At 43.7% G+C, this 27,146-nt stretch overlaps 2 protein-coding genes across 2 annotated transcripts; one reads left to right on the top strand and one right to left on the bottom strand.

Moving 5' to 3' along the window:
- The first annotated feature begins 7,212 nt into the window (after window positions 1–7,212).
- Window positions 7,213–21,280, top strand: dcbld2 (discoidin, CUB and LCCL domain containing 2). Its single transcript, XM_080413110.1, has 15 exons — window positions 7,213–7,555; window positions 9,104–9,328; window positions 10,414–10,551; window positions 13,654–13,705; window positions 13,801–13,873; window positions 15,695–15,828; window positions 16,043–16,083; window positions 16,195–16,392; window positions 16,611–16,735; window positions 17,270–17,414; window positions 17,537–17,671; window positions 17,770–17,863; window positions 17,957–18,006; window positions 18,120–18,254; window positions 18,356–21,280. The coding sequence occupies exons 1-15, from the start codon at window positions 7,459–7,461 to the stop codon at window positions 18,775–18,777; spliced, it is 2,064 nt and encodes a 687-aa protein (XP_080269236.1). The 5' UTR covers window positions 7,213–7,458; the 3' UTR covers window positions 18,778–21,280.
- On the bottom strand, window positions 21,273–27,068 carry tmem30c (transmembrane protein 30C). Its single transcript, XM_080413111.1, has 7 exons — window positions 26,429–27,068; window positions 25,393–25,509; window positions 25,111–25,218; window positions 24,585–24,675; window positions 24,316–24,462; window positions 23,046–23,258; window positions 21,273–22,324 (listed from the first exon to the last, which is right to left on the bottom strand). Exons 1-7 carry the CDS (start codon window positions 26,624–26,626, stop codon window positions 22,137–22,139), a joined length of 1,062 nt encoding a protein of 353 aa, XP_080269237.1. The 5' UTR covers window positions 26,627–27,068; the 3' UTR covers window positions 21,273–22,136.
- Window positions 27,069–27,146: the final 78 nt, after the last annotated feature.

The following is a 27,146-nucleotide window of genomic DNA, read 5'->3' as shown; positions in this document are numbered from 1 at the left end:
TGGTCCATTGTGGAACCTTGGGCCGTCAACCTTTACTTTATAGAGTGCAGTCAGAAGACAGGCCTTGATAGCCACAGCGTTGATATACTGAATGTAATAGATAAGAACTTCAGAATTCTCCAGGCGCTCAACCGAACGCTTGTTTGCATGCAGACTTAGATGTGGAGCGAATTGCCTTCGTGATATATCAGGTCGTATTGTTTTAATATCATTAATTTGCTGTTCTTTTATTCACATAGTATAGAGGGAATCTCCCTTGTTTGTCAATAAAGATGCCTTGCGCATGTAAAAGGTAATTTCTGTGTATGTCGTCTATAAACTGGACTTTAGGGTTTATTGAACCAAGAGTGACAGGTCTGTCACGGCACATCACCCGTCAACGCAAATAAGTCCCATTGGGGAGCCATCGCGGTAGATTTCACCAAAAAGACAGTGAATGGTGATGTTATAGTATTAGATGTTGTGATAATGGATTCACTACGTGTGCATGAGCAAGACCTGGTTAAGGCATTTTTTCCACTGCAAAGGTACTTAGCATTACAGTACTTTGCATTGTATGGTAGAGGTATGGGTATTACATTTAGATATGAGTGTTATCACAGTTGTCCCAATTTCATAGAACAAACTGACGGCAGCAGCTGTGGTATTTTCACTTGTTTGTTTTCCAAAGCTGTTCTGTTTGATGTGAGCCTCAACACTTTCAAAAGCCACCGTGAAAAGCGAGATTGTGTTATGCATGAGTTGTCAGGCAAAAAGATATTTATCTGAGTACAAAGTTAAAGCATGTACTGTGATTTACTGTATCTTGGACAAACTACCTAAAAGGCTCTGTTGTGTCTGTTGTAGGAGAACGTCACAAATGGAGGATGCGAGGGACCAGAACTGACATGTTCCCAAGACACCAGGAGGGAACGTCATTTTGGTCTTCCTTTTTTTCCTTTAGGTTTTGATTTAATCAAATGTTTTCTTCTTTTTTTCTTTTGTCTTTGTGCTTACTGTGATCATCTAAAAACAAACATTAGAGCACAGGACTATGCAATGTTTGGACTGAGCTGGTTCTGCTTTATATACGTACATCTATCTATTGATCAATTTGTGTGTGTGTGTGTGTGTGTACAATGTTTGCACTTTAAGTTTGCTGTGTTGCACTTTTGAGTGATGTTTGCACTTCAGTATATTGCATGTTATACTTTTTTATACATTTGAGTGATGTTTGCACGTTGGTACATTGCATGTTGTACCCGTTTATTATACATTTGAGTGATCTTTGCACTTAGGTACGTTGCACGCAGTACCATTTTATACTTTTGAGTGTGGTTTGCACTTCCTAGAACTTCCACATTTTTACAGTTTTGCATGATGATTGTGTTTGAATAATTTTTGCTGTTATTAACACACACACATATAGTAAATTGATCAAATCTGTGACTACTAAACTACTAAAGTAGCCTCTCAGTCCACCTTAAGACAATTGGCAATGTTTAAAAACAAATATTGGAAAATGTATTTATATATATTCTGTTTTTGATAATTATACACTATTGTCTGAAAACGGACCTTTTCTGACCCCTGACCTCACTGGACGGCCCGCCACTTTTCCAAATACAGCTCTCCCGCTTAGCGGAGAGTGTGGCGGTGTAGAGGGGCTCTCCCCGAACGCGTGCGTACCTCCGAAGTTCCGGCGCCAAGCACCGTCTCCTGTCCAGTGTCCAATTTGTATACACTATTGTCTGAAAACGGACCTTTTCTGACCCCTGACCTCACTGGACGGCCCGCCACTTTTCGAAATACAGCTCTCCCGCTTAGCGGAGAGTGTGGCGGTGTAGAGGGGCTCTCCCCGAACGCGTGCGTACCTCCGAAGTTCCGGCGCCAAGCACCGTCTCCTGTCCAGTGTCCAATTTGTATACACTATTGTCTGAAAACGGACCTTTTCTGACCCCTGACCTCACTGGACGGCCCGCCACTTTTCCAAATACAGCTCTCCCGCTTAGCGGAGAGTGTGGCGGTGTAGAGGGGCTCTCCCCGAACGCGTGCGTACCTCCGAAGTTCCGGCGCCAAGCACCGTCTCCTGTCCAGTGTCCAATTTGTATACACTATTGTCTGAAAACGGACCTTTTCTGACCCCTGACCTCACTGGACGGCCCGCCACTTTTCCAAATACAGCTCTCCCGCTTAGCGGAGAGTGTGGCGGTGTAGAGGGGCTCTCCCCGAACGCGTGCGTACCTCCGAAGTTCCGGCGCCAAGCACCGTCTCCTGTCCAGTGTCCAATTTGTATACACTATTGTCTGAAAACGGACCTTTTCTGACCCCTGACCTCACTGGACGGCCCGCCACTTTTCCAAATACAGCTCTCCCGCTTAGCGGAGAGTGTGGCGGTGTAGAGGGGCTCTACCCGAACGCGTGCGTACCTCCGAAGTTCCGGCGCCAAGCACCGTCTCCTGTCCAGTGTCCAATTTGTATACACTATTGTCTGAAAACGGACCTTTTCTGACCCCTGACCTCACTGGACGGCCCGCCACTTTTCCAAATACAGCTCTCCCGCTTAGCGGAGAGTGTGGCGGTGTAGAGGGGCTCTCCCCGAACGCGTGCGTACCTCCGAAGTTCCGGCGCCAAGCACCGTCTCCTGTCCAGTGTCCAATTTGTATACACTATTGTCTGAAAACGGACCTTTTCTGACCCCTGACCTCACTGGACGGCCCGCCACTTTTCCAAATACAGCTCTCCCGCTTAGCGGAGAGTGTGGCGGTGTAGAGGGGCTCTCCCCGAACGCGTGCGTACCTCCGAAGTTCCGGCGCCAAGCACCGTCTCCTGTCCAGTGTCCAATTTGTATACACTATTGTCTGAAAACTGACCTTTTCTGACCCCTGACCTCACTGGACGGCCCGCCACTTTTCCAAATACAGCTCTCCCGCTTAGCGGAGAGTGTGGCGGTGTAGAGGGGCTCTCCCCGAACGCGTGCGTACCTCCGAAGTTCCGGCGCCAAGCACCGTCTCCTGTCCAGTGTCCAATTTGTATACACTATTGTCTGAAAACGGACCTTTTCTGACCCCTGACCTCACTGGACGGCCCGCCACTTTTCCAAATACAGCTCTCCCGCTTAGCGGAGAGTGTGGCGGTGTAGAGGGGCTCTCCCCGAACGCGTGCGTACCTCCGAAGTTCCGGCGCCAAGCACCGTCTCCTGTCCAGTGTCCAATTTGTATACACTATTGTCTGAAAACGGACCTTTTCTGACCCCTGACCTCACTGGACGGCCCGCCACTTTTCCAAATACAGCTCTCCCGCTTAGCGGAGAGTGTGGCGGTGTAGAGGGGCTCTCCCCGAACGCGTGCGTACCTCCGAAGTTCCGGCGCCAAGCACCGTCTCCTGTCCAGTGTCCAATTTGTATACACTATTGTCTGAAAACGGACCTTTTCTGACCCCTGACCTCACTGGACGGCCCGCCACTTTTCGAAATACAGCTCTCCCGCTTAGCGGAGAGTGTGGCGGTGTAGAGGGGCTCTCCCCGAACGCGTGCGTACCTCCGAAGTTCCGGCGCCAAGCACCGTCTCCTGTCCAGTGTCCAATTTGTATACACTATTGTCTGAAAACTGACCTTTTCTGACCCCTGACCTCACTGGACGGCCCGCCACTTTTCCAAATACAGCTCTCCCGCTTAGCGGAGAGTGTGGCGGTGTAGAGGGGCTCTCCCCGAACGCGTGCGTACCTCCGAAGTTCCGGCGCCAAGCACCGTCTCCTGTCCAGTGTCCAATTTGTATACACTATTGTCTGAAAACGGACCTTTTCTGACCCCTGACCTCACTGGACGGCCCGCCACTTTTCCAAATACAGCTCTCCCGCTTAGCGGAGAGTGTGGCGGTGTAGAGGGGCTCTCCCCGAACGCGTGCGTACCTCCGAAGTTCCGGCGCCAAGCACCGTCTCCTGTCCAGTGTCCAATTTGTATACACTATTGTCTGAAAACGGACCTTTTCTGACCCCTGACCTCACTGGACGGCCCGCCACTTTTCCAAATACAGCTCTCCCGCTTAGCGGAGAGTGTGGCGGTGTAGAGGGGCTCTCCCCGAACGCGTGCGTACCTCCGAAGTTCCGGCGCCAAGCACCGTCTCCTGTCCAGTGTCCAATTTGTATACACTATTGTCTGAAAACGGACCTTTTCTGACCCCTGACCTCACTGGACGGCCCGCCACTTTTCGAAATACAGCTCTCCCGCTTAGCGGAGAGTGTGGCGGTGTAGAGGGGCTCTCCCCGAACGCGTGCGTACCTCCGAAGTTCCGGCGCCAAGCACCGTCTCCTGTCCAGTGTCCAATTTGTATACACTATTGTCTGAAAACGGACCTTTTCTGACCCCTGACCTCACTGGACGGCCCGCCACTTTTCGAAATACAGCTCTCCCGCTTAGCGGAGAGTGTGGCGGTGTAGAGGGGCTCTCCCCGAACGCGTGCGTACCTCCGAAGTTCCGGCGCCAAGCACCGTCTCCTGTCCAGTGTCCAATTTGTATACACTATTGTCTGAAAACGGACCTTTTCTGACCCCTGACCTCACTGGACGGCCCGCCACTTTTCCAAATACAGCTCTCCCGCTTAGCGGAGAGTGTGGCGGTGTAGAGGGGCTCTCCCCGAACGCGTGCGTACCTCCGAAGTTCCGGCGCCAAGCACCGTCTCCTGTCCAGTGTCCAATTTGTATACACTATTGTCTGAAAAGGGACCTTTTCTGACCCCTGACCTCACTGGACAGCCCGCCACTTTTCCAAATACAGCTCTCCCGCTTAGCGGAGAGTGTGGCAGTGTAGAGGGGCTCTCCCCGAACGCGTGCGTACCTCCGAAGTTCCGGCGCCAAGCACCGTCTCCTGTCCAGTGTCCAATTTGTAGACACTATTGTCTGAAAACGGCCCTTTTCTGACCATTTATCCATTTAGATAAATTATTAATGTTTAAAAAACCGTTTTTGTTACACAGAAACATAATATGTGTTGTGTAGAAACATAATATGTCGTTTAAATGCTTAATTTATAGTTTTAATGTGCAAATTAACCGTTTTTCAATGGCTCCTTTTTGCTCTAGAGTGTACTCTTATTCTGAAGAGATCGTCCACCGGAAGTCTTATATTTGCTCCGTTATATTTGCTGACTGAACACTGCTGGGGACACGGGGGTTGGACCGTGTTGCCATGTCCGCTTATTATAAGCGAATTTGGGCTTGTTTTCCTGGAGATCTGCTTGTTATACAGTCTATGTTGTAAATGCGTTTTTTGGGGCTTGTTTCTAAAGTGTAGTTGCTTATTTGGGGCTTTTTTCCTAATGTTGTTTAAACCAGTGGTTCTAAAACATTTTCAAGTCAAGGACCCCCAAATTAATATGTATTTGTCTGCGGACCCCCAACTGAAAATATTTTATGCCAGGGACCCCCATATCAGATTTGTGTTGTTAAAATGTTTCAAAAATATTCCATTTTATTTTGTTGAAAATAGCAGCTCTATAAGCTCACAAGGTCGCATCGCGACGCGTTTTGAGCTTGTAGATAGGCTATTTTCAAATAGCCAATGTATGTTTAAAGAGCGAAGGGCTCGCTTCTTTTGATAGACCTGGTTTTTCTTGTTTCTTTCGCAAAACCTGGCAACTCTGGGGTGGGAGGAGGAGCGGAAGTGGAGGAAGTCGTTCCACAGATTGGATGGATGTGTGTGTATTGTGTTTGTTAAATGTGTGTGTGCGTGTGTGTATATCAGTGTTGCCAGGTGTGATTATTATAAGCGACTTTGGGCGACTTTGGGCTTGTTTTTCTGGAAAGTTGCTTGTAAATATAGGTAGTTGCGGCGGGTTGTAGGTTTTTGGGTCTTGTTTCTAAATGTTTTGATTATTATTTAAAACCAGTGGTTCTCAAACATTTTCATGTTGATCCCCAAATCAATGTGTATTTGTCCACGAAAAAAAATGTTTCAAATGTTTCAAAAACACTCAAACATTTTTGCACTTTTTTTGTTTTTCTGTTTTTTTTAAGCCGGCATATATAAACACTATAGGTTTGAAGTGCTCATCATGCTCATGTAATGTGGTGCTTCTTTTGGGCTTGTTTTCAAAGACCAGGGTTGCTTCTTTTTTCATCAATATTTTTATTAGAAGTTATAGGCACAACATCAGTGTCAGTCAGTTCACATCTGCATGACTGCTTATATCAAGCTTATTCAGGTAGCCTGACAACTGAATGAATGACTGAATGAATGAATGACAACTTTCCATCATCAACACAGGATCTTTGGCCTATATACTTCCTCAAATGTTTTCACTTTTTTAAAAGCATACACATAGAAAACAGACATCAGAGAGTAAGAAGACAAAATTAAATAAAATAATATTGAAAAAGATATGGCACATAATCTTGCTTTTGAAAACAAATAATTGGTTGCTTGATTTGATTTGATTTATTTAGCACAATGTAAAAAAAACAAATAGCTTATACTAGGCCTCTACCTATGTTATAACACAATAAAAATACTAATAGAACATGATTTGTAAACAACAAAATATATAGAATTTACAAATAACACAATTGCAGTGTAAAAATGATTGAAATACCCGATTTAAATTAATTGAGTACAAAGGACCCCAATGGAAACAAGCCATAGTGCTTTCTTGTGTTTAAAATCCTTTTAACAGACCTTGCATTGAACTGTACTTCCCTGTGCTTGTCTTTGCAAACTTTTAACAAAGTATGCAATCAATCAATCAATCAATCAATCAGATTATCCATGACAACATTACTGTAGTAAAATAATAAACCAAACAAAAGTTATCAGGGAATGTGTGATAATGGATGTGACATTATGTGACCTGGTCAATCAGAACATCCTTCAATTTGTTCTTGTATAGATTACAAGAACCCCAGGGGTCCTTGGGGGGGATACCAGGGGGTCCCCAGCAAAATTAGTTACCATAGCGTCACAATCATTTTGACCACTTTAACCATATTTTATACTTTGGCTATTCAAAAGATATACAAGCTGCCGCACTATGACCTTGTAGATCTGCTATTTCTGAAAAATCCCTGGCACAAAATATATTTTTGTGATGGAGGGGGGGGGGCAGCCAAATACATATCATTTTGGGGGTCCTTGACATGAAAAGGTTTGAGAACCACTGAATTAAGTGAAGAAAGTTGTATACCCTGTGGCTTATTTCTCTCTCTCTCTCAAAAACTGGCAACACTGGTGTGTATGTGAGTGTGTAAGGCAGCCAGCAGTTGCTTCTTCGATAGTGTAGAAATCTGGGAATAGAGCACAGAATAGTTCAACAACAACAGGGGAGAGGCAGAGGGGAGCCACGTAGGTCTAGAGAGAGGACTCGGAACTGTCGGAAGTTTACACGGTCCCGCCGGTGTATATTTCCTTTGCTTTGTGAATAAAAGCGGTGTGAAGCCAGCATTATGCATTCGGACTGCAGGCTGCTAGTATGGGCGGTATAGAGCGGTAATGGTGGGCAGGGGACCGACAGCCGGGGCCGGGGTTCTCCTCCTCCTGTCTGTTCTCATCATTCTTCTCCACGCGAGAAGCGCTCGGACGCAGAAAGGTCGGTTCGATTCCACTCAATAACGGTGTCCGTTGACATTGACTTTATAACAGTTGGAGCTTGTTTATTATTGTAATGATGACGCACGATCAGATATACAGTGTTGTTGTGTTTTGGATTATTACCAGTGGTGTAAAGTAACTAAGTACATGTACTCAAGTACACGTACTTAAGAATAATTTTGAGGTATTTTTACTTTCTGCAATCTGCTGTATTTACAATTGTCAATACTTTTACTTCTACCCCACTACATCTCAGAGTAAAATGTTGTACTTTTACTCCACTACAATTATATGAAAACTTTCAGTTACTACTATAGTTACTTTGTAAATATTGATTATTATTACAAAACAAACTATAACCACTTCAGCCCTAACATTTTGGCCATTTAAAAATAGCCGATCTACAAGCTCACAATGCATAGATTGGCTATTTTTTTAAAGATTAGTTACACTCGTGAAATGGGACACTCTGCACAATGAGTACTTTTACTTTTGGCACTTTAAGTACATTTTGATGCCGTTACTTTTGTACTTTTACTCAAGTACATTTTGAACGCGGGACTTTTACTTGTAACAGAGTGTATCCACATTGCTTTGCAGTATTGATACTTTATCTGAAGTAAAGAAATGTAGCACCTTTTCCACCTCTGATTAGTACGCACAGACTAGTGGATCAAAGTTAACCAGCCTACCTTACATGGCTCTGTTGAACGTTCCTTCTTCCAGCCGATCCCGAATCTGCGAGGAAGAAAGACGGTGCTATTGTAATCAGCTTTCTTTCTTTGACTGTTGGTCATGTTTATATCTGTTATTGAGACCAAAGATGTGTTCTAATGTGTATTTAACAGCATATTATTCAGGTGTAGTTAAAAGATAAGTGAGGGGGGGAGGGGTCGCGGTGGGAGTATGTATGACAATACACATGAGGATGCATTGGTATTGTCATGGATTTCAACAACAGTTTTAAACGTCCAGTACACCATGGCTATATGGACATGTTCCTGCTCGTAAAATGTTTTGAGCAGGGTGGTGATGTCTTCACAAAACCCTGTGGAATGCCATGCAGTTGTTCAGTAACAGTTGTGAGTCAGGGACAGGGAAGCAGCTTTGTTTTTGTCCAGTTCATCTGGTTAACGTCCATGTAGAGACAGTTATGTAACACCACACAGACCAAGGATCCACTTAGCACCATGACACGTACTGTTCACTGTCGTTGACAATAACACATATAGACAGACTTACTCTCGTGCCGTTCAAGTTCACTATTATATTATAACTTGAATTGCATTGTGATTGACATGGTGATCGTTCTCCAAATCACAACTTTAAGTGCAAGTGAAGTAATTAGGAGTGGGTATGGTTTGTAACTTCTGTCTTAAATAGCGTCATCATGGGCTCTACAGGCACACAGGACAGGACTCATTTATCATAGTGCACCTCGATTCTACAGTTGCATCTCCTCCATTGCCCCCAAGGAACCCATTATTCCATTAATGTGTGTATGTGTGTGTGTGTGTGTGTGTGTGTGTGTAAATACATCTTCCAGGTGATGGCTGTGGCTCCACTGTACTGGGCCCTAGCAGTGGGACTCTGTCCTCTCTGGGTTACCCAAGGACGTATCCCAACCATACAGTGTGTGAGTGGGAGATTACCGTGCCACAGGGTAGCAGGATCCATTTCCACTTCGCAGACTTGGACATAGAGGACAGCAACTGTCAGGTCAACTACCTCCGCCTTTACAATGGCATCGGACCCCAGCGCAGTGAGATTGGTGAGAAAGAGCGAGAGACGGTCAATGTAGAAGGCTGTGGAATGCAGTTGGACTAGTTCAAAACAGAAAAAACGTTTTAGGTAGATCCGTTTTCATTTGGAAAATATAGCAGGTGACAAAGGAAAAACCAACAAAAGTGTGGTAGTAAGGTGCTTGTCCAAGTCTCTGGAACTCTACTGGAGAGATGAAACACCATTCTAACAAAATTGATTTGTTTAAGTCTAAGGGAACAGGTGGAACCAACCAAACCATGCCAGGAAATTACCCCAAACGGCATAACAGACATGTCCCGTTCCCTTGATGTACGGTGTACACCACACATGCAGAATATGGTGAACTATGATTCATCTGGTTTAATAGAAGCAGTACCTAGTCCAAAGATTCATTTTGCACAGTCAAAATAAGTTCACATACTGCTGTTTCTTCCGCTTCTTATTCAAATTAAAACGTAACAACCAACCCAGACTACAGATAAATCGGATACAAAACCTAAGACATAGACTAGTAGAGCAATAGCATATTCTTCAATATTCATATAACTTTTTTCCACATATCTGTAGACCAGTGCCTATGGTTTTTGCACCACTTAACACTCAAATGCGCATTCATCTTTGTAATGAGGGGTTTAAGCACTGCAGTCCTGTCTTACTATAACATCCTCTATAGTTGTCGACAGACCGATTCTCAGTCACCTGAGGAAGAGTTGCTTTTCTGTTTTCCTTTACATATCACACAAATTCACAAGCATCATGCTTCATTGAATGTGTGCTTTCCACCACCATGTCTGACCATATTTACTGATGTCTTACCCATAGATCGAAATGCAGATGTCACCCTTCCTATTAAAACACCAGTCAGTTGAGCTTGGATGATAATTGCTTAATTGTATCATGCAGTACACCTGTATGGATGCATCTGTATTTGTTATGTTACTCCAATCTGATTTAGTCAGGTTGTTTTGGTGTTATCTGGTGTTATTTTCACATATATCCTATCTAACTGTAAATCTTTAGGTGTCATTACCAATCATTTCTAGACTGACCTGAAATGCCTGTCTTTCTATGTCATTCTCTCCTGTGGAGCAGTGAAGTACTGTGGTTTGGGTCTAAATGTTGGAGTGCTGATTGAGTCCACGGGGAACCAGGTCACAGTTCAGTTCATGAGTGGAAGCCATCGCTCTGGACGAGGATTCTACCTGTCCTACTCCACCACAGAGCACACAGGTACTGTACCAGGCCCTCCATGTCCTATTCACTCAATGGCTATTTGTCATTTGTTTACCATCTTACTACTACATATTGGTCCCGACAGGGTTGATATTCCGTTGGAGTCATCTTGGGGTAGAACGTGGTCATATTTCTGTTTTGGCCAGACTGTTAGAGTTGCCTTGGCAATTGAATGTGTGTGTGTATGTGTTTGTGTGTGAAATGCAATGAGTGAGCGGGAGTCTCATGTGAGTCTCATTACAGTTGCCTCTGTCTATACCTCCTCCCTTAGCCTCCCCCATGGCTTTTTACTGTATTGGAATAATAGTATTGTTGTCCAGCCTAGACTTGGACAAATCCTGTGTTAATGTAACTCTGCGAGTGTAAAAATTGACACAATTTGACCTGTAATATGCTGTGTTGTGTGTGTCAAAATGTATCAATGCTTACTTAGATTTCTCTGTCACTGGTCTGTGCCCATATTCAGAAATGTGTGAGTGAGGTGAGGTAATTTGTGTGTGTGTGTGTGTGTGTGTGTGTGTGTGTGTTCATTCCTATGTGTCACATGTTGATAAAGCCATATATGTCCATGTGGTAGATTATTGGTGAAAGGATAGAAAACAAGGAATCTTTTCCCCGTTTGTCCATTAGACTGTAATGTAACAGTGCCTGTGGCGCCTAGAGGGCGTGAGTAAATATAGTGATGGCCTCATTCTGCAGTTTGGTGGCAATGGCGCACAGCAACATCCTCAGTGTTAAACCCTACAGCCAGGACCATTTGGGCCCATTTTTTGTACACTCGGAGTTAAATGAACACTGAGGATTTTAGTGTGCTCTCAAAATTTAATGGGGGGGGGGGTTATTGTAACATTGTAGTGTTTGCTTACCTCTAAGTACACACACACACACACACACACACACACACACACACACACACACACACACACACACACACACACACACACACACACACACACACACACACACACATGCGCACACACCAGATAAGGAGGTACTCTGTAGTGAATGGTACATCCTGAACAGCCAAATGTCTGGCATTCCAACCGCAGTGCACAGGGTCATCATGTAAATGTGGATCATACGTTCACTGCGTGAAGAAAGTGAATGAAAATAACGTACTCCTGGACAGTGATATGAGAACCACAGGATGTACTTGTACTGTGGCTGTTCAGAAGCTGCCCTGGTCACCTGCCACCAATGTTTCCGTTTCTGTGTTTCATCAGATTCACACTCAAAAGTCTTTTGTGTATACATGAAGAGTGACTCATATAAAAGTAGGTGTGTGAGTGGCGTGCATGTGTGTAATTTGAATCCAGCTCCCAATATGCACATCAGAGTTCTGTCTGTGCTGTGTGGTTATGGAGGGAGCATCAGACAGACCAGCAAGGGATAAGATGAGCAGGAAGGAAGATGACAAAATGATAGAGGAGAGAGAGAGGGGGTAGATATTGATTGAGATGTGAGGGAAATAAGAAGACCTTTGGGGGGTGGTTTAGACAGAGTCCTGATGTCTTTCTCCCACGAGAAACTTGGAGATCCCCTCTAATTGTGTCACTGAAAAAAGTGATTTTATTTTTCTCAACCTTTTTACTTTCAAGGACCACCAGTTTGATGTGCAAATTGATTAAAACAAAAATTAAAAAAATCCTTGGATCCCAGTCCAAAATAAAATCTTTGTTAACAAAGAGTGTGTACAAATGAAACCAAATGGAGTCCTAGGGGTCCATTTGTACACTCTCGGAATTACCGACCTGTAAGGGTCCATTTGGTTCCTAATTCTAACTATCAATCATTTTAGATGGGAAAACCTTCAAGGACTCCTGAGGGTCCCTGGACCCAATGTTGAGAACCACTGACCTATGAGTCTACATAGAAATGGATATGTGCTATTTCCATGAACATGTGCTCCACCATGCTCCAGGTTTACTGTTGAGAATGTACAAATGTAACCGATCGGGTCCAGTTGGTTACACTTGTTGACACTCAAGAGTTATAGAGAGAATAGAAATGGATAAATCTACTGTGTAGAGATCAGATTCCAAACAGTGTGCCGTGAGACTAGTCCAGGTGTGCCTTGGGATTTTGTGACAACCACTAATTATTATTCCAATACATACAACTATACAAAAAGTTATGATATTCTTTTTTTAATGACTATCAGTACTTTGTAAGCACTAATTTCCCAATTAGACGCAAATTCTGTACACTAAAAAAATATATTTTTTAACCACTTTCAACCTACAGTATATCCATATCCCTATATCAGGGTAATTTTATAGGCAACAGTTTTTTATTTTAATGTAATTTTCTTTTTCACAAATGTAAAATAGCATAACTAGCAGATCTACAAGCTCACAATGCTTTGTATCACGTTGCATTTTGAGCCTTGAGATTTTGACTTGCCCATTGGTGTGCCTTGGGCACAAAAGGGCACAATGAGTGGGAGTGATCAGTTTTTCTATCAGAGCTTGGAGGCGTACGTGTATTTTCTTGTTGTTGCCTTCATGAACAAGGATGAGCTGACAGTTTGCACAGCTAAGTAAATCAGTGCCGTTGCCATGGCGACTTGTGGTTCCTTGGGGGGGAGCGGGGGGGTCACTCATGGTTTTGACTCACCGGTTGGCTAGCCGGGTGAGTTGGCCTGATGATGTTGTAGAGACACAACAAAGGGTGACGGCCACCGTTGGGTAGAGTTTCCAACAACCCACACAATCCCGTTGTCCATTTATGGTGTATTTCATCATTGAAGGAAGCACCCTTCTCAATAGCAACCCCTACCCAATTCAGTGTGGTAAGAATTTCATGTGTGGGGGGGAAATTACTTTCCTATGAAGTTACTTATAAAATAACAATGTGGGAATACGTTCTGGACAATCTTGATGACGCATTCTACCATGTCGGTTTTTGGTTGACTGCACTCTAATTCGGGAAAAAAGAGGTGGGGAAATGCAGTCAAATGTTATTAACAGAACTAAAGAAGGTTTGATACAGTAGGAGATTTCTGGTAATTAGTCGTACAGAAGAATTGTCAGGACAGAAAATCTGAAGTTGATAAACCAAAAATACATTGCTGACACAAACCGGTTTGCTTCTTTGCAGATCTGATCACCTGCTTGGATAAAGGAAGTGATTTCACAGAGGCAGAGTTCAGGTAAATAGTTTGCTGTGTGTGCGCGTACAGTACGTTCATGTGATTGTCCTAACAATATAACGTAATGTACCGTAATGTGTTTCAATGTCTTTTAGTAAATACTGTCCGGCGGGCTGCTTGATGTCATTCGGGGAGATTTCTGGAACCATACCCAATGGTTATAGAGAAGTGAGTACATGAAAGACCTCTGGGTGTGACCTCATGCCTGTGGTTGTCCTTGTCTTCAGCCCCACATTCCCAGGTGAATCATGTTGCCCAGTGCCCCTCCTTATCTCAGCTCATCATGCCCAAGGCAACCACTCGTCCATCTCCTTCTCATTTGTCATGGGGTTGTTCCACCCCCCCAACCCCATTTCCCTCCTTTGTACCTCCTTTGCCAAGGAAACCGGTCTATACCGTCAATGGTATCTGTACCTTCTATTTAATGCGGAGCCCTGTGTCTCTTTTCTCTCCTTCACTCATTAAGCTCTGTGTAAACATGGCCTCTTTCCGCGGTATGCATGTCCCGGACTGATGACCTAAGTGCGCCCCCACTGTGTGTGAGGTCATGGGCGCCGAGTCTCTCGCTGATGACCTCATGCTCAGAGCTTGGGGTCTACAGAGGGTGGATGCGAGAGAGGGGGTGGGGGTGATGGGAGGACTGGGAGGAGTGGAAGGGGGGGGGCGTGTTTTAGGGGAGAGGTGCCCCAGAGGCGCAGGGGAGGGGCAGGGTCAGGAGGTGTGGGGGAGGTGAGCTAATTGTTTGGCCGAAGAAATGGTCCTCTCTAATCCAGTCCAGCTGCAAGAGGGTGCTGAACGGAGCAGCATGCAAGTGTGTGTGTGACGTGTGTGAGAGCGAGAGTGCAGAAAGCTAGACAGGGAATGTGACTGAGAAGATGAAAAATGCAGTGTGCGCGGGTGTGCACGTGCATCCTTGTGTGCATGTATGTTATTGTAAGTGCTATTACTGAAGAAATGGCAACAAAACATAACAGAAAAACCAAACAATGAATGTCTCCCAATTTCTTCATTACACTGTGACCTAATGGCAACTGGAGGAATGATCGAGTGTACGCATGAGCCAATATAGACGACAGAGGTCAACGCACCCCACCCACACGCTGAAGCTCTCCGTTTCTGTTTCGATCTGCCCCGCTTGAGCTTTTCCTACTGTCATTCCCACATCCAGCTTATCATGCATCGCTTTGGATGTGTGTAAGTCACGTTGTGTGTGTGTGTGTGTGTGTGTGTGTGTCTGGTTTCCTCTCATAGAGGCAGGGTGCGGTGGTTTGGAGCTGTGCTTGACGTTTGTGTTAGTGGTTTGGTACGGCACTCCTTTGGAAGTGTGGTGTTTTTTTTGAGGGGGGACGTTTTACAGTCACACGGGTAAGCCTTCATTGCTTGTGGCAGCTTTGTCTGTGTGAGTGTGTGTGTGAGAGGGAGAGAGAATGCGTGCACATGTTTATGCATGCTAGCTACCATATAGGTCACCAGGTTTTTCCCACAATCTTGTCAGCTGTGAAAAACCCTGTGTGCATCTTTTCCAGTAAAGTCATCCCCACTTCCCTCAACCAGCTGTTCATGGGTAGGAGCTATAGCGCTCGGAATGGAACCAGGCTTTGTCCTTTTCTCGTTGATTGGGCAGAGGGTTTGACTTGGAATGCAGCCTGCAGTGAATCATTACCAATGCCACTCAGTATTCCCCCTGCAGGGGGGGTGACATCATGCTGACTCATCAGCCTTTATCTACCACAGTATGAAGGTTGAGGGCTTGATCTCTGAACATAAAATGGCACTTCCCATTAAAGTCCCACTCCTCTGGCAAAAATCTGGCCCCTCGTTTCTAAAAATGTCATGTTATCGTGTTCCGTTTTGTGAAACATCTGTATGTATATCTGTTAATATTTTAATAAAGCATTGCATAAAGAAAAGGGTTACAAGGAGGTGCATATAGCATGTGTGCCCATTTCGCCTCCTATTCCCTTCCTATTCTGTCTGTCTTTTCTCTAGTCATCTCCTGTGTGCTTGGCGGCCATCCATGCAGGTGTGGTGTCGAACGCTGTGGGAGGGAGGATCAGTGTGGTCAGCAGTAAGGGCATCCCTCACTATGAGGGCACACTCGCTAACAATGTCACCTCCACTGGGTAAGACTCTAAACCACTGCAGCAGATTAGCTCTCTCCTCACTCCTTTCATGGCTTTCACCCTTGCCTCATCCATCCTTTGGTGGATCAGTTGTTTCACCTTGCCTCTCACCTCCATTCACTATTCATTCTCTAGTGCCATCTTTACGAGCAGTGTCTTTTGTTAGCTATGATTGCACATGAATCCTTCATGTCGTTCTGTTTTCTCTCCTCAGAGGTACCTTGTCAAACAGCCTTTTCACATTCAGGACGGACGGTGAGATTTCTTTGCCTCCGTTGGCCATCTCTTTTTAAATATTTACAGAATAGTTTTTGGTTAATGACGCTACAGTGGTGTTAATAGCATGAACCTTCTCTGTACTCTCAGGATGCATGGGAACACTGGGCTTAGAGTCTGGTGTCGTTGCAGATGTTCAGCTTTCTTCTAGCTCCGAGTGGGAATGGAGCAACACATGGGCATCATCTGGGGCACGCCTTAAAAAGGCAGGACTGCCTTGGGCCTCAGCTCAGGTTGACCAGCACCAATGGCTGCAGATAGACCTGAAAAGGGAGAAGAGGATCACAGGTACACGCATGACGTGCACTTCCAGAGGCATTTGTGTTACTGTTCCCCACTCACTATCCTTTTGTACAATTTTAAAGTCAACCTAAAAATAAGAAATGCAAAATGTGCTAAAATGCACTCCTTCAAGTTTTGATAGCTTTAGGAGAGTTACTAGAGCTGCACGTTCCACAGGTCCATCCAATCAGTTGTATTGTCCAACTTCCTCTCCATGTGCTTAGGCATCAGCACCACAGGCTCCACCCGGAGAGAGTACCATTTCTACGTGTCAGCATATCGTGTCCTGTCCAGTAACAATGGGCAAGACTGGCATCCTTACCGGGAGGTAGATTCTACTCAAGACAAGGTAATACAACCGGCCAAATCAATATTATGCTGCTCTCTAAATCTACATCATTGGCTTTTTCTGTCTCCAAATTACTGCAAATGGACAAAAATGTCACTTTAGAGGTTTTGGGGGAGGGCTGCACTTGGATTGTTTCCATAGTAACTGGTATCGACTAAGGGATGTTTATGGCAGGAAATGGGAGATGTCAGATGGCAGTGGTTTGAGTTAAGTGCTGTGGTAGACAAAGTCTGTACGCTGGGGCATTAATAATGAATGGAGATGGATTTAGTGGCTGCCTTGTTAGGCTTCAGCTACCACTACATATAGCACTCTACAGCGATTCTTACAGCATGTTATGGCAAACAGGAAAGTAGTTATTAGCTTGCCTAGCTGAAAACTAATCCGCTTATGCCTCATATTGTATGTGCTCATGGTTTGAAACAGGACCCAGTCCACTAAGGAAAATGTTTGGTGACCCCCCCCAAACCATGAACCTACATTAGCCTTTGTGTTTTAACCTGGGTAAGATGGTTTGTTCTCCTTCCTTGGTAGATTTTCCAAGGGAACACAAACTATCTGCATGAAGTCAGGAATAACTTCATCCCTCCGATTGAGGCCCGCTTTCTCAGGATAAATCCAACCCAATGGCACCAGAGAATTGCCCTGAAGCTGGAGCTGCTCGGCTGCCAGATTCCGGGTGAGCAAATGTGGTTGATAACTGTATCTGACAAACAAAAACAGAGATTTAAAAATGTCCCTGTTTTGTATCCAAAATATATCTTTACATGGATTTTTTCCCCTCCTCACATTTCCTTGTAGGGATAATGCGGCCAAGGATGTCTCAACCTCGACCAACTCGCCCACCTGTGGTCACATACACCCCACCTTATTATGGAAGCACAACTCGCACCCCTGACATCAGGAACACCACCATGCCTCCCCACACCAGCAATGGTAAGTGGATTTGATTATACAATGCATGTTAACCGTGGTTCTACAGTAATAATGCTCGTGATTCAGAACTCTTTAACATGGTGTTTTCCCTCTAATAGATGTTGCGCTGGCCGCGGTGCTTGTGCCAGTGTTGGTCATGGCTCTGACTGCTCTCATCTTGACAGTGGTCTGTGCCTGGCATTGGAGGAACAGGTAATCTCTTCTGTCTTCTGTGGAGCAGTGTTTTATTCCTATAGAGAAAAGACGAGACTTCAATGTTGTGTCTCTCCTATGGTCCCTGCACAGGAAGAAGAGTTCAGAGGGAACTTATGACCTACCCCATTGGGATCGCACAGGTCTGTTTGAGTTATGCAAGGATGCATTGGCACGAGGACAACTTCTATGATGCGTGCGCTCACTGTGCTGGTGTGACTCCATGCGTCTCCCTCTGCATTTGTTTCTGTTTTAGACTGGTGGAAGAGCATGAAGCAGCTGTTGCCTTCCAAGATGGCAGAGGGGGATGACTCCGTTCGATACAGCAGCAGTGAGGTGGGACGTCTCAGAGGGAGAGGGGTCACCCCTAGACTACATGCTGAACCTGCAGGTAGATACTGATAAAACAACCACTCTGCCTCCTGACCCTCTGCCACCACTGTGTGTTATGTGTTATTCATGATCTCACACTGCCCTTATCTGTGTCCTCAGAGTACGCCCAGCCCCTGGTGAGCGGAGGGGTGACATCCCTGGGTGCGAGGTCAACTTTCAAGCCGGAGGACACGTCTGACCCGGCATACACTGATCCTGACCTCTACGATGCCCCCATCTCACCAGACATCTACCATGCATATGCCGAACCCCTTCCTGCCTCTGGAGCTGAATACGCCACACCCATTGTGATTGACATTGGCGGCCACGTATCAGGGAGCAGCGCCATGAGCCAGCCAACCATAGTATCAAATTTCATGGGCTGTGGCCCCTCTTCCCTGCTCACACGGACAGACAATGGCCAGCCAGGAAGGTCGGCATATGATACGCCTAAGAGTGCCACTGGACAGGCCACTCCCACCGAGGAGCTGACCTATCAGGTGCCTCAGAGTAGCACCCAGAAGCCAGTAGAACAGGGTTGACGTACAAAGCTTGGATGAATATGGATTTAATTCAATCCTCACTCCACAGTCATAATGGACAAAGGTAGGGGGCTGGATGCACATGGGTGTGTGTGTGTGTGTGTACATGCATCTGTGAGCCCTGAATCCTGGGATTGAGTCTTGAAAGAATGCTACCTTAGCTTTAGTTTCCTCTGGAGATGTCTGTATGTGTATGTCTACCTGTCTGCGCATGGCCACAATGTGCTTGTGTAGTGCCATAAGTCCTATCACTGAAACCACAAAGATGAATGTGTATGTGTCAGATGTGAGATAGAAGGACATGGATAGAGGGACAGCAAAGAACCGACTACTAATTGAAAGAACTTGGTCCCCTCTCTGTGATTAGTAGTTTTTGTGTTTTGTCAAACTGTGATTGCCATATATTTTGTTTTACTGTCACATACTGAACTGGGTCCTTTTAAAGCTTAAATGATGAATGACACATTCATCAAATCGAAATGGTTTTTTTAAGGAAGTTCTAATGATGTTTTGCATAAATTCCACCATGTCCCCATGTAAACCATACCACGAGGAACATTTCTCAAAATTTCAACGGTACGTTTTTTTTTAACAATCTTTTCTCATACCTTCAAAACATGACCTAACCTATTGTATATTGTTTCGACAAATTCCATCAACACAAACCTGTGTGAAAATTACGTTAAAAGTTATTTACTGATATTTATTTTTCTTTGACATCCTGCTGAAAAGGAGAGACTCGCTTATTAAGGGGAAAAAAGCGTATCTGCCCAACCACTACCCTCATAGATTACAAATCAAAATATGGTTGCACTGTTGTCATGGTTACACTGTCATTGACCCCTTGCATTGTTGTGCCACACCTTGTTTTTTAAAAACTTTCGGTCATTTTATCGTCTACTCAGGCTTTTGTCAGCCCCCCAGACCGTTTTTAAGTTGCTTGATTCAGTATTTAGATACTTGATATTCATTTTATCAGACACGCCCCCTTCCTTTACAAAACCATTATAAATTTAAACTATTTTTAAAATGTTAGATTCATCAAAAACACTTGTCCTTGGTTCTGGTGACTCTCCCTCCTAATACGCGAGGGGGCCATGAGGGTTTTTTTTAATTACTTTTTCATGTATTTTATTATTATATATTTTTTAAATTTTCCCCCAAAAATATTTAAAATAAATGAAAATCGCCCCCCCTCGCGTTTCAGGAGAGCAGGGTGAGTTACCGGAACCAAGGACGGGTGTTTTTGATGAATCTAACATGTTAAAAATGGAGTTTGAAGTTATAATGGGTTTGTATAGGAAGAGGGCGTGTCTGATAAAATGAATATCAAATGTCTATATACTGAATCAAGCAACTTAAAAACGGTCTGGGGGGCTCACAAAAGCCTGAGTAGACGATAAAATGACAAGTTTTTTTTAAAGTGAAATATCCCTTTAACATTGTGATTGGTGGATCTGACCGACACATTGCCACATTCTTTGATATTGATGTTGACTTGAGGCAGAATTCCAAAGGGTCAAAACAAAGGAACTGCCCAAAGTAGAAAATGTCTTCTATTGGTCATCTATAATATAGATGACCAAATGTTGCCTTCGTCTTTTCTGGTCTTATTCACACCAAATTCGGAGTTTCGGAACTCCAATGCCACTAGAAATAGTCTAGCTAAACCCATGATGGAGCAGTCTGAACGCAACACAAAAAATAATACACCTCGACATTTAGGTAACATTAGTTAGCAGAGCTAGTTCTGTGATCACACAAAACGGTACAGAAGAACACTATTGTAATTGAGAACTTCACAGAACCCTCTCTGAAGACGAGCATTTCCGTGTGTTGTGCATATTTGTGGGTCCAGAGCGTTTTGAGTTGCTGTTCTGTATTTCATGGGTGTATCATATGTCTGTGTGATTACTCTGTATTCTCAGTGACTTGTCTGTCCAATTCCATATCTTTGTGTCTGTGAATGTGTGCATCAGCACCCAATGTCAAGCGGAGAGAGCCGTTATGTGTTTGGCTGTTTTCTGTGTAGTGATTGTTTTGGACTAGTCTATAACGTGGCTTGTAGTAAGACGCCTTAATTCACCGTCTGAATCAGCAATGGTAACTATTATCCACAGTAGCTGACCATCCGTCTGTAGAACTGGCTCTGCCAAGTACTTGCTGGCATTGCAGATGGAGTAGTTGTAGAAAAGGCTGCTCCTCACAGAAGGGATTGCTTTGTTTGGACATTTAGAACTGTCACAAATCTGAGGCTTTGGTTCGCTCAAGATCTAAAAGCGAATTTATACTTTGTTGAATGACCATGACACTCTGTGAAAGTAAACTGATTACAGTTGAGCGAGCTTGTCACGTGAAAATATCTATCTGAAAAACGTGTCAAAGTATAAATCATGGTTAAGGCAGTTTTGATGCAAGGCTTTGGTGCTGTCTGGTCATTCTAGAGGAGTTGTGTCTGTGTGACTCTCACTGATTGTATATAGAGAAATAAAGACTTTAAAAATAAATGGCTTTATTCCAATGCCCCAGTTCTTAAAACAGGTATAATTGCAGATTTTTTACAAATGCCACCACCAGCGATCAGAACCTATTTATCATTCTGACAATGCTGGCTTGTCGTATACATTTTAATGTTATTTAGAATACAAAATATTTTTCTCAGCAAATGGAGTGGTACTATTCCTACTAAGTTACATAATTATTACACAATAGCTTTTTTTTTTACGGATAAAAAATACAAAAATATCAAATTGAAATTTTAACTGAACAGAAGTGGCATACAGTAAACCTGAGCACGGTCAAATACAGCAATAAGACATGGTCTTTGAAGAATGCATGGTTCCATTCCATTTAGGGCAGGGGTCTTCAACGTTTTTCAGGCCAAGGACCCCTTGGTGAGAGAGATGAAGCAGGGACCCCCACTACATATTGTATAAAACTGTGTTGCAGATTCAACTTTTTCATAGATAGCTTAGACTTGTTTGACAGCACTATCATGTTGGATTAACGTTAATGTGTATTTTCAGACAGTTAACCACTTAAACCCTAAATACTATTTCTACAAGCTCACAACGCCTGGCGCGAGCTTGTAGATCTGCTATTTTTGGCAAAAGTTCTCCTCAGAATAGGAATGCTAGGATTGAAGTGGTTAATGTAAAAAAAAAGGAAGTCCCATTATCACACAGATTTGGCAGCTCCCCCTTTAGTAACTCTGTGGACCCCCTGTTGAAGACCCCTGATTTAGGGTCCATTTGCTTCCTCCTGATTTATACTTCATCTTACGACAGAGTATAAATTACCTAATTCTTGGGCCCTTTCCACTCAACTGCTTGGTAAACCTGCATGCCGCCTATTCCCCTTTATTCCTCCATGTTCCTTCCGTTCTTGCCAAACTTCCACCAGATAACAGTGAGGATGACGGCTAGGAGGAGGATCAGGCCACTGGTCACTAGGTAAGCTATGGGCAGGAAGCGATTCTGACCTCCAAACCAGGTCACCGTCGACAGCACTATCTCCTTTCTGCCCCGGAAGTACTGCACAGGGAAGTCTGGAGAGGAGAAGGTCAAGGCTGAAATAGCTGCCCATGAAAAAAAACACTCCTCTAAACATAGCTCACCAAGTGCTTAAAATACTCACTTTGTTTACATTTAGTTAATAACTAAAATAGAAACATTTTTAGTTCTATTTTAAGATAACGACTCAATACAGCCAATTCCTACCAACAGCAAACAGAAGTTGATATTGTGGAGCTGCCTTGTTCCCATGTTTGAGGGTGAGGGGAGTGTGTGTGGAGTAAAGAGTGCCTAAAGTTTTCAGTCTTTAAACCCAGGTTAGCGTTTATGCGTTTCCAATTCCCTCGTATCAAAGTCTACGGGGTTTTTGGTTAGATAACTGAAATAAGGAATCTGGATAACACAGGCTTAAATTATATGATGGCACCATTTTTGTCTACTCACTGTCTCTCAGAGGAGGGCTGTGGACAGTTCAGAAACCTGCAAACCAGTGACATCGGTGGGGATTCCAAGCTAATACTACAGCCTTTCTCTGGCTGGAAAGTTAGCATGCTGAAATGGATGCAATTGTTCTTACATTAATAAAAGCTACTCGGGATTGATGCAAATTGGGAACGATGCAGTCTGACCCAGTTATGCAATACCCTTTGTACATATGTGTTGTTAAGAGTATCCGTTGTACCCGTCTGTCTGTGTCTCTTATGCCCATATATGGGGATTTCGGTATCCATCTTTTACTGCTCAGTTAAAGGATACTGTAGGAGATCTCAACAGTGTAGTTCCCTGCTGGCAGTCCATCAATGAAGGGCTCTCTGGCACGGTTCACAATCCCATAGAGCTTCTTGAAGTTGGGGAAGGCCGCCTCCCGCATCCACACAATCAGGTCCTCGTTGATGAAGCCATTGTTACTGGGGTCACGGGGGGCCAGCTCATAAACGGGTTTCTTCCAATATGGAGGCTGTACTGTGCCTGTGGAGTCAGTGTTTACATTTCTAATGTGCAAATGGAACTTTTACGTTCAAGTAGATAATACCTACGGAGCTACCAGAAACTAGAATATATACTTTGTAACTTGTGTTTGTTAGTTCAGCCACCATGACATGGCGAGTGCAAAACACATGTAACGTCTATCTATCCGGGCGTTCCAGAGACTCAGGGCCTGAGTCAAATGTCCAGTTTGTTAAAATAGTGTGAACACTGTGTACCACACCCAGACGTGGATGAACATCCATCCATGCAAGGCCCACTTGGAAAAGGTAGTCAGGTACGGTAAGCATCATGTGTCAAATCCGACCGTACCAAAACACAGAAGTGGACTGGTATTTGAACTGTTAATTAAAGGCTTGAAAGATTCAAGGTTGTGCTTTATTGTTACATCTTGTGTACAGGTAAATAAGAGTAAAAGTGTTTTTTGTTCGGCTTCCTTCAGACAATGAAAACATCCAATCACAACTAGAAATGGATACTCAGGGGACAACAACAATGTGAATGCTGACCAGCGGGGGGAAAGGGCACTCGTGCACAGGCACAGTTCGAAGCAATCGCACCTACTGTGAAAGCAGCCTATACATAAACAGTATGTATGTAGTAGTGTATCTCACTGACTGCAAATATGTCCACCAGAGGGTGCTGCGGCTCAAATATGCATACCTCTAAGTACATTTGTGGGTCGTGAACCTATTTTTATGGGTCGCAAATAAAAAAATAATTTGCCTTTCCTGGAAAAAGTTTTTGTTATTATATCAAAAGATGTTTAAAAAAAACAGGGGGAAAAAGTCTGGAGAGAGACCCAGTGAAAATAACATCTACAAGCTCATGCGATGTGACATGTCGTGAGCTTGATGATCGGCTATTTAAAACATTTTATAAATTAGGGCTCAATTCATTGTGCATTTTTTTTTTTCAAGTTTGAGTTCCGGGAGACACCAAATTGATAATTTTTTATCATTTGGGTCTTGAGCTGAAAAAGTTTGGGAACCCCTGCTCTAGGCTGCCTTGTTTTTATATGGTTTTACCCCACATTTACCTTCAAACACCTGTGCCAGTGTCTGGTTCTCTGCCGTTGGGTTACGGAACTTGATGTTCTCGTCTGTATACCAGGTGATGCCCTTCCTATGCAGAGGGACGCGTGTTGCATTGCCATCAGAGCTGTGATGCGTCAGAGTGAAGGAGTCTGAGAGAACAAAACACAAATCAGCAGGTTACTGAGGAGGTGTGTTGACAGGAAAGGCAGAGGGTGAATGCAGTTTCTCAAAAGGTGTGTCGACAGGAAAGCAGAGCATGAATGCAAATTACCATTGAAAATACTGTTGGCCACTGCTCCACACGGGGCAATGGGGAGTCCGTTTGAATCCAGTCTAAAAGGCGTGCAGTAAGAACTGGGGTTCTATAGAGAGAAAGGTTAATGCAAATGCTGACTTTTTAATAAACACTATATTTTGTAAAGGATGGATAAAGTCAATATACAGTATAGACCAGTGTTTCCCAAACCATGGGTCATTTTATGGGTCACGAGTAAACATCCCTTTAATATTTGTTTCCCACATTTTGTTTTGAATTATTATAATTTCTAGAGATTTTCAAAAATGTCCCAAAGAAATTCAAATTTTCTTTACAAAAGAATTACATTTCAAGACATTCCATAAATTTGAAAAAAACGTCTTTGAAATCTGCGAAAATAGCAGATCTTAAAGCTCTCATCGCGTCTCAGAACTTGTAGATCGGCTATTTTCAATAGTTTGGGTCTCGATCTAAAAAGTTTGGGAACCACTGGTATGGACAGACAGACAGACGCAGGTTCTAGGTGGCAGAGCTACTGCACCTTTAGATTTGATTTCCTGCCGACCATCTGTGTATCGTCTCTGGAATCCATGTATCTGCGGAGGTTCTGGTGGAAGTTTATCAGGCCATAATAGAAATACACATTACCCTGAGACAAGAAATGGACAAAGTGTGATCAACATAGGCGCACAGAATATTGGTCACCCAAAATTGTGTCTTCAAATATAAACAATCTACATTATATGTTACAGGACAGGATTTATGGCAATGCAAATTAGGACACACGAATCTGATCTGAATCTGAACTTTCAAGGCCCCTCACCGTGAAAGCTTTTTCAATGGGAAACACCACTGTGCAGTTGCAGGGCTTTAATGTGTTGCTGACATTTTTACGCTTCTCAAAACATTTATCGCATGTACCGGCTGACGTGTAATCCACCTGGGAAGGAAGAGAGACAGAACAAATAAACCGAAAGAGAGACTTCTATTTTCACATCAAACCTTGTTTATATCATGCTCAACAAAACCTTGATCTTTTCTCAACATGACGCTCCCTTTTATGGCATCCGTTACTCTGCTCATCTTATCAGAGCAGAAATCACCTAAGCTTTCTCATACGGTTATTTATTTGCAGTGTACATCACATAGCATCAGTTTGTCTATATAAAAATGGGGTGTTTTTTTGTTTGAAATTTGTAACCTTAACTGCAGTGGTGGAAAAAGTACTCAAATTCTTTACTTAAGTAAAAGTACCAATACTGGAATATAAAAATACTCTGTTACAAGTAAAAGTCCAGAATTAAAAATGTACTTGAGTAAAAGTACAAAAGTATTGGCATCAAAATGTACTTAAAGTACCAAAAGAAAAAGTACTAAATATTTGAAAATAGCCGATCTACAAGCTCACAACGCGTCGCGATGCGACGCGTTGTGAGCTTGTAGATCTGCTATTTTCAAATAGCCTATAGGTTTAAAATAGGTTTAAAGTGGTTAATGTATGTTTCATTATATCATCATTTATATCTGAAAAGTAACTAGTAACTAAAGTTTTCAAGTAAATGTAGTGGAGTAAAAGTACAACATTTGCCTCTGAGATGTAGTGGAGTAGAAGTAAAAGTATTGGAAATTGGAAATACTCAAGTAAAGTACAAATACCTCAAAATTGTACTTAAGTACAGTACTTAAGTAAATGTACTTAGTTACTTTCCACCACTGCTTAACTGACTGTCAGACCAAACAGTATTTCAGGAAATGTGAGCACAAACACACAATTGAAATTTGTGTGCTCTACAGCGGGAGTATTTTCCGATGTCATACAAAGTACCAACTCATAAAGAGAGAACAACACACTCACCCACCTTCAGTTCCTGTGTGCTTTGCACGGTAATGAGCAGCCACACACCCAGCAGCATACACAGCACAGACATACAGTAGAAAAAGGGCAAGACAGTGCTAGCTGTTAGCATAGGAGACCAGGCCGGCAGCCTCTGCTGTTTGAAGGCCGAGTTGTCTGGCCTTCGAGCCAGCGGCCCGGATCTGGCCTTCACTTTGCCCATGAAGAGAAACTCTAGCTGGAGGCAAGAGAGCTATTCGTGCAGGGTTCGATAGCCAGAAAACTGGCAGCGTGGACAGCAACAGGGCGCTCTTCTCTTCCGTTTCTTTATTTCAGCAGCGTTATCGCTCTGTACACTCGCTCACTGCTGCTTCGCCTGCCAAGAGATTTCCCCAGCAGGCCTTGCACAGGGTGGAGAGAACTTTGGAACTGGCTGTAAGCTGTTACTCATTAACCACAATCTTTTCCTTTACTTCCTCTTTCTGTCAGCCTCGTCGATTTTCGGTTTTCCGTCTTTGTTTCTTCTGTATTGCTTCCCAGTTCAGCCTATTCCGGGATGGTTTAAAAGTTTATAAAACTGTGTTTTCTTTACTTAATCTATGAAAATGTGCACTTGCCTAGTTATCTGCATTGGTTCTTGCCGTCTCATTGCTGGTTTAAAGAAGTTTCTCACAGGATGTTTTGATAAATGGGACTTCCTAGTGGATGAGCAAACCCATGACCTCACATTCTCAGTGGGAGGG

This window comes from Gymnoscopelus braueri (assembly GCF_963280865.1).
Source record: "Gymnoscopelus braueri genome assembly, chromosome: 18".
NCBI lineage: Eukaryota > Metazoa > Chordata > Actinopteri > Myctophiformes > Myctophidae > Gymnoscopelus > Gymnoscopelus braueri.
The sequence above is the reverse complement of the archived record's forward strand: the minus strand, read 5'-3'. Positions and strand labels throughout refer to the sequence as shown.